Source organism: Salvelinus sp. IW2-2015, unplaced genomic scaffold (assembly GCF_002910315.2).
Source record: "Salvelinus sp. IW2-2015 unplaced genomic scaffold, ASM291031v2 Un_scaffold3202, whole genome shotgun sequence".
NCBI classification, from domain to species: domain Eukaryota; kingdom Metazoa; phylum Chordata; class Actinopteri; order Salmoniformes; family Salmonidae; genus Salvelinus; species Salvelinus sp. IW2-2015.
Window position 1 is genome coordinate 79709 of NW_019944489.1, and position 7827 is coordinate 87535.

The following is a 7827-nucleotide window of genomic DNA, read 5'->3' on the forward strand; positions in this document are numbered from 1 at the left end:
AGTCAATACCACCTTATGAATGGTTATGGCTCTGAATTAATAACTGCTATAGTCTACCACCATCTGAATGGTTATGGTCTGAATTATAAACTGTTATAGTCTACACCATCTGAATGGTTATGGGTCTGAATTAATAACTGCTATAGTCTACCACCATCTGATGGGTCTGAATTAATAACTGCTATAGTCTACCACCATCTGAATGGGTCTGAATTAATAACTGTTATAGTCTACCACCATCTGAATGGTTATGGGTCTGAATTAATAACTGCTATAGTCTACCACCATCACTCTTTCTCTCTTCTTTCAAACTACCTGTGAGTTGTATTGACTGCTGTTTTTAAAGAGCTTGTGTCCCTCTCGAATAATGTATTGGTATAAAAATAATAGTTCCAGCAAGCTGTTCTAGTCTAGCTTTTCTGCATGGGACTCCAAAGAGCTAAATAGCGTTGTGTAACTTCTTATGGCTGGGGCAGTATTGAGTAGCTTGGATGAATAAGGTGCCCAGAGTAAACTGCCTGCTACTCAGGCCCAGAAGCTAAGATATGCATATTATTAGTAGATTTGGATAGAAAAAACTCTGAAGTTTTGAAACTGTTTGAATGATGTCTGTGAGTATAACAGAACTCATATGGCAGGCAGAAACCTGAAGAAAAAATCCAACCAGGAAGTGGGAAATCTGAGGTTTGTATGTTTTCAAATCATTACTTTATGAATATACAGTAAGATATTGGTCACATTGCACTTCCTAAGGCTTCCACTAGATGTCAACAGTATTCAGAACCCTTTTTTGATGCTTCTACTGTGAAGTGGGGGAGAATGAGAGGGATTGAGTCAGAGGTCTGGCAGAGAGCCACGAGCTGACCATTTTCACGTGAGAGTTAGCTTGAGTTCCATTGCATTTCTACAGACAAGGAATTCTCTGGTTGGAACATTATTGAAGATTTTGATAAAAACATCCTAAAGATTGATCTATACATCGTTTGACATGTTTCTACGGACTGTAACGGGAATTTTTGACTTTTCATCTGCTCGTGTGTCATGAATTTGGATTGGGTTGTGAACTCAAGGCGCGAACAAAAAGGAGGTATTTGGACATAAATGATGGACTTTATCGAACAAATCAAACATTTATTGTGGAACTGGGATTCCTGGGAGTGCCTTCTGATGATGATCATCAAAGGTAAGTGAAAATGTATAATGTTTCTGATTTCTGTTGACTCCACAACATGGCAGATATCTGTTTGGCTTGTTTTGGTCTCTGAGCGCTGTACTCAGATTATTGCATGGTGTGCTTTTTCGGTAAAGATTTTTTTAAATCTGACACAGCGGTTGCATTAAGGAGAAGTTTATCTAAAGTTCCTTGTATAATACTTGTATCTTTTATAAATATTTATTATGAGTATTTCTGTAAATTGATGTGGCTCTGCAAAATCACCGGATGTTTTGGAACTACTGAACATAACCCGCCAATGTAAACTGATAATTTTTTAGATAAATATGAACTTTATCGAACAAAACATACATGTATTGTGTAACATGAAGTACTATGAGTGTCATATGATGAAGATCATCAAAAGTTAGTGATTCATTTTATCTCTATTTCTGCTTTTTGTGACTCCTCTCTTTGGCTGGAAAAATGGCTGTAATTTTCTGTGACTAGGTGCTGACCTAACATAATCGTTTGGTGTGCTTTCGTCGTAAAGCCATTTTGAAATCGGACACTGTGGCTGGATTTACAACAAGTGTATCTTTAAAATGGTGTAAAATACTTGTATGTTTGAGGAATTTTAATTATAAGATTTCTGTTGTTTGAATTTGGCGCCCTGCAGTTTCACTGGCTGATGTCAAATCGATCCCGTTAGCGGAATCTCAGCCAAACGTTAAGGAGAGATGCCAACGGAGCACTGGTGCTTGTGTATTGCGCAAGAGACAGAGGCTATAAGTTAGAAGMTTGTTATGCATAAACCATCATGAATTAGCTAAATATAAGGCTAACACTRCATTGACTCTATTATCTGAAAGAGGTAGGCTAGGACATCTATATACAGGGCCATATCAAACTAGAACAGGATGATCTGTTTTGGATGCAATTTGAATGGAGGTGTTGGAGAGAGAGATGATTTAGAGCAAAAATATTCGAGTGATAGTCTGTTTTAAAACTCTGCAGCTGCAATAAAAATATATTGTCTTTACAATTAAAAAAACGAATTGAACCCCCGAAAAGATGGGTAATTTTGACGCTCATTCTGTTTTTGCTGCAGCAAATGTAGGGCCAACCTATCAAAAAGAAAATAAAGGACCACGATGAGACCATACAGTAGGTCTACATGCATTGTTAACTGTGCTCCATACTGAGACGGGCTTTTCCTCTATGAGATGGGCTGTCTGTTCCCCCCTGAGACGGTCTGGTCCTCTATGAAATGGGCTGTCTGTCCCCACCCTGAGTTGGGCTGTCTGTTCCACCCTGAGTTGGGCTGTCTGTTCCTCTATGAGACGGTCTGTTCCTCTATGAGATGGGCTGTCTGTTCCACTCCTTGAGATGTGGGCTGTCTGTTGCTCTTCTATGAGATGGGCTTGTCTGTCTCCCACCCTGAGATGGGCTGTCTGTTCCTCTTATGAGATGGTGCTTCTATTCCATCCTGAGATGGGCTGTCTGTTCCTCTATGAGATGGGCTGTTCTTTCCACCCTGAGATGTGGCTGTTCTGTTCCTCTATGAGATGGGCTGTCTGTTCCCTATGAGATGGCTGTTCTGTTCCACCCTGAGATGGGCTGTCTGTTCCTCTGATTTGAGATGGTCTGGTCTGTTCCACCTGAGATGGGCTGTCTGTTCCACCCTTGAGATGGGCTGTCTGTCCTCTATGAGATGGGCTGTCTGTTCCTCTATGAGATGGGCTGTCTTTCCACCCTGAGATGGCTGTCTGTTCCTCTATGAGATGGGGCTGTCTGTTCCACCCTGAGATGGGCTGTCTGTTCCTCTATGAGATGGGCTGTCTGTTCCACCCGAATTGGGCTGTCTGTCCACCTGAGATGGGCTTGTCTGTTTCCACCCTGAGATGGGCTGTCTGTTCCTCTATGAGATGGGCTGTCTTTCCTCTATAATTGGGCTGTCTGTTCACCCTGAGATGGGCTGTCTGTTCCACCCTGAGATGGGCTGCTTCTGTTCCACCTGATGATGGGCTGTCTGTTCCCCTACCTGAGATGGGCTGTCTGTCCACCCTTGAGATGGGCTGTCTGTTCCACCCTGAGATGGGCTGTCTGTCCCCTACCCTGAATGGGCTGTCTGTCTCCTCTCTTGAGATGGGCTGTCTGTCCCCACCTGAGATGGGCTGTCTGTCTCCCACCCTGAGATGGACGTTTCTGTCCCCACCCTGAGACAGGCTGTCTGTCCCCACCCTGAGATGGGCTTGTCTGTCCTCCACCCTGAGATGGGCTGTCTGTTCCTCTATGAGACGGTCGGTCTGTCCACTCCTGAGATGGTGCTGTCTGTCCCCACCTCCTGAGACCGGGCTGTCTGTCTTCCACCCTGTAACGGCTGTCTGTCCCACCCTGAGTTGTATAATTCATGCAGAGGCCATTAGAGATATAACCGATATTAGCATATGCATGTAATTAACAGTTCCTATTTCACGCCAATGCGTTATATAAAATTTTATTATTATAAGTAATAACATGTTTCTCGTCAGTATTTACCTCCAGTGTTTGGAGGTTAAATCTCAGTAAATCTCTACACTGAGTTCCCGCCATCAACACACTCATCCCATCTTCCCCAACTCCTCCCTCCTGTTCACCCTCTCCTGCCCCACTATCCTCCCTCTGTTCCCCTCTCTCCTGCCCCACTCCTCCCTTTGTTCCCCCTCTCCTGCCCCACTCCTCCCCTGTTCCCCTCTCCTGCCCCACTCCTCCCTCTGTTCCCCCTCTCCCTGCCCCCACTCCCCCTCTGTTCCCCCTCTACCTGCCCCACTTCCTCCTGTTTTCACACCCTCTCCTGCCCCACTCCCTCCCTCTGTTCCCCCTCTCCTCCCTCCACCTCCTCCCTCTGTTCCCCCTCTCCTGCCCCCACTCCTCCCTGTTCCCCCCTCTCCTGTTCCCACTCCTTCGCCCATTTCCCCCTCTTCCTTGCCCCACTTCCTCCCTCTGCTTCCTCCTCTCATTCTGCCCACCACTCCTCCCTGTTCCCCCACTCTCCTGCTCCACTCCTCGCCCATTCCCCCTTCCTGACCCCTAACTCCTCGCCCATTCCCCCTCTCCCCCCACTCCTCCCTCTTTCCCCCTCTCCTGCCCTCCACTCTCCCTCTGTTTCTCCTTCTCTCCTCCGTCTAACCTTCCCCTTGCTTGCAAAGCACCTCTGTGGAGTAAGTTCCTGTCTGGAGTTTAAGTTCCTGTTGCTTACACAAACACAAGCCATGTGCACCCTGTATCCCACTGCTGGTGTCCTGTTTCATTTACAGAAGCAATAGCACCCTGTATCCCACTGCTGGTGTCGTTTTCATTAACGATAGCATAGCAACCCTGTATCCCACTGCTGGATGGTCTGTTCATTACAGAAGCATAGCACCCTGTATCCCACTGCTGGGGACTCTGTTTCCATACAGAAGCATACACCCTGTATCCACGCTGGTGTCTGTTTCATTACAGAAGCATAGCACCCTTGTATCCCACTTGCTGGTGTCTGTTTCGATTACAGAAGCATAGCACACCTTATCCCACTGCTTGGTGTCATGTTTCATTACAGAAGCATAGCACCCTGCATCCCACATGCTGGCTGCCTTGAAAGCTAAGCAGGTTGGTCCTAGACTGGAGACCAATGATGCTGCTGGAAGTGCGTGTTAGAGGATCAAAAGAAGGAACTCTAATCTACTGCTTCTAAATAATTGTTCCCCAGGCAAGTGATTGTGGACACCTTGCGGTGTAGGGTGCTTGTCTGTTAAATGGTGTTCGCTGACTCTCTGTGATCACTAAAGATCCCATGGCACTTATCTTAAGAGCAGGGGTGTTTAACCCTGGTGTCCTGGCTAAATTCTCAAATTAAATTTCAATCTCAATCTAAATGATCAAGCTGTAAATGAGAATGTGTTCTCAGTCAGCTTACCTGGTAAAATAAGGGTAAAACAAAACCACAAACCCTGGCTTTTGGTCACCTGTCCTGTATAACTCTCCCCTCGGTCTTTATTTCTCAACCTGAGACATTCAGTCATTTGGCAACAAATGGTAGCCATGAAAAAAAAACATTTGAAAACACTGACAATGATGATCCAAATTCCCAAATTCTGCTACGTTGAGGCAAAATAATAAACTGCTGCAAAATCTCAACCTACATCAGTTAATTGTGTTTGACAAAGAAAATATTTTGACCACGTTAATCAGCTCATTTGTGTGTGTTTGTGTGTGTATACATTTCAATTTTGTGACATTGTGGTACAATGAGAATTTAAACTAAATCAACTAAATCCTTTTCATAAATGAACACTCAGATTGTGTTTTCAACTGTAGGTTTTACTATGTATTTGTTTTGTTAGTAAAAATGTATATTTACAAAACATAAACATACAAATCGCTAACATCACACACATCATGAACTACATCACACATGGTAACCCACATAGCTCACACCCCCATCTCCACGACACCACCCCACAGCCTGCATCTCACACCCATCTACGCAGCCAACCCCACATCCACCCCCATCTCCAGAGCCTGCATCCCCTCTCAGCGCCGTATCCCTCTCCACCACTCCCCATCCCAGAGCCTGCATCCCTCTCCACCACCACCCATCTCCAGAGCGCCTGCATCCCTCTCACCACCCCCATCACCAGCGCCTGACCCTCTCCACCACCCCCATCTCCACGCCTGGCATCCCTCTCCACCCACCCCCATCTCCAGCGCCTGCATCCCTCTCCACCACCCCCATCTCCAGCGCCCTGCATCCCTCTCCACCACCTCAATCTCAGAGCCTGATCCCTCTCCACCACCCCCATCTCCAGCGCCTGCATCCTCTCCATCCACCCCCCATCTCCAACGCCTGCATCCCTCTCCACCACCCCCATCTCCAGCGCCTGCATCCCTCTCCACCACCCCCATCTCCAGCGCCTGCATCCCTCTCCACCACCCATCTCCAGCGCCGCATCCAACTCTCCACCAGCCCCCATGCATCGTCCCTAGCGCACACTCTGCCCGCAATCTCCCTCCCACCACCCCCATCTCCAGCCTGCATCCCTCTCCACCACCCCCATCTCCAGCGGCTGCATCCCTCTCCACCACCCCCATCTCCAGCGCCTGCATCCCTCTTCCCACCACCCCCATCTCCAGCGCATCCCTCTCACCACCATCCCTCTAGAACGCACCACCACCCCCATCTCCAAGAGCCCTGCATATCCCTCTCCACCACACCCCATCTCCAGTTGCCTGCATCCCTCTCCACCACCCCATCTCCAGAGCCTTGCATCCCTCTCCACCACCCCCCATCTCCCAGCGCCTGCATCCCTCTCCACACCCCCCATCCTCCAGCGCCTGCTCATCTTCCTCTCCACCACCCCCATCTCCAGGCGCCTGCATCCCTCTCCACCACCCCATCTCCAGCGCCTGCATCCCTCTCCACACCCCCATCTGCCAGCGCCTGCATCCCTCTCCACCACCCCCATCTCCAGCGCCTGCATCCCTCTCCACCCACTTATGGCCTCCAAAATGCACCATTTTGTTTCTCTCAGTCGCCCTTTCAACAATTCAGATGATATAAGCATTTGACCTTTCCATTGTGTTAACGATGGCGGATTGGGTGATTTCCAGTTTTTAAACATACTTTTTATCAAGATGATTTACGCGGGAAATGTATTTTTCGTTCAACCTATGTATCTCACTGAACCCTAACATGACAGACGGCACGACACGGGAGAACTGAAAAGATTGGTACAGGGCTGCACCATCAGAGAGCATCCTGACCTGTTGCCATCACGCCTACCTGATTGGCAACTTGCTAGCCTCCGACCGCAAGGCGCTACAGAGGGTAGTGCGTACGGCCCAGTACATCAACTGGGCAAAGCTTCCTTCATCCAGGACCTCATATTTATTTATTTATTTTTATTTAACCTTTTATTTATTATTTTAATTTTACCTATTTAACTAGGAAAGACAGTTAAGAACAAATCTTATTTTCAATGACGGCCTAGGACAAGTGGTTAACTGCCTTGTTCAGGGTGTCAGGGAAGGCCCTAAAAAATTGTCAAAGCTCCAGCCACCCTAGTCATAGACTGTTCTCTCTGCTACCGCACGCAAGGGTACCGGAGCGCCAAGTCTAGGTCCAAAAGGCTTCTAAACAGCTTCTACCCCCAAGTCAAAGACTCCTGAACAGCTGATCAAATGGCACCCAGACTACTTGCATTTTCCCCCCATCTCTTTTACGTGTTTCTACTCTTGTTATTATCTATGCATAGTCACTTTAAAGCTACCTCATGTACATATTACCTCAATTACCTCAACTAACCGTACCCCGCACATTGACTCGTACCGTACCTCCCTTATATAGTTCGCTATTGTATTTTACTGCTGCTCCTTTAATATTTTTATTTTTTATTTTTGTTTCTTCTATTTTTTACTTAACACTTATTTTTCTTAAAACTGCATTGTTGGTTAAGGCCTTAGTCACACTGTGTTAAGCCATTTTCACGTTAAGTTAAGGTCTCGTTACACTCTTGTTGTTAAGGTCTACACCTGGTAACACGCATTGAAAATATAATAAGTAGACAGAGACTTAAAAGTTATTTTCCTTGTAATAGTTTTCTAACTCTCGTCCGTAACTTTTAGACTTTATAACATTCCCAGAAGGCAAA

The 7827-nt window shown here is 46.6% G+C and overlaps 1 protein-coding gene across 1 annotated transcript; it reads left to right on the top strand.

Annotated features, from left to right (window-relative positions):
* The first annotated feature begins 5591 nt into the window (after positions 1 to 5591).
* LOC139025740 (uncharacterized) lies at positions 5592 to 6338 on the top strand. The gene has a single exon (XM_070440933.1). It carries the CDS (start codon positions 5592 to 5594, stop codon positions 6336 to 6338), a length of 747 nt encoding a protein of 248 aa, XP_070297034.1.
* The last annotated feature ends 1489 nt before the right edge of the window (positions 6339 to 7827 follow it).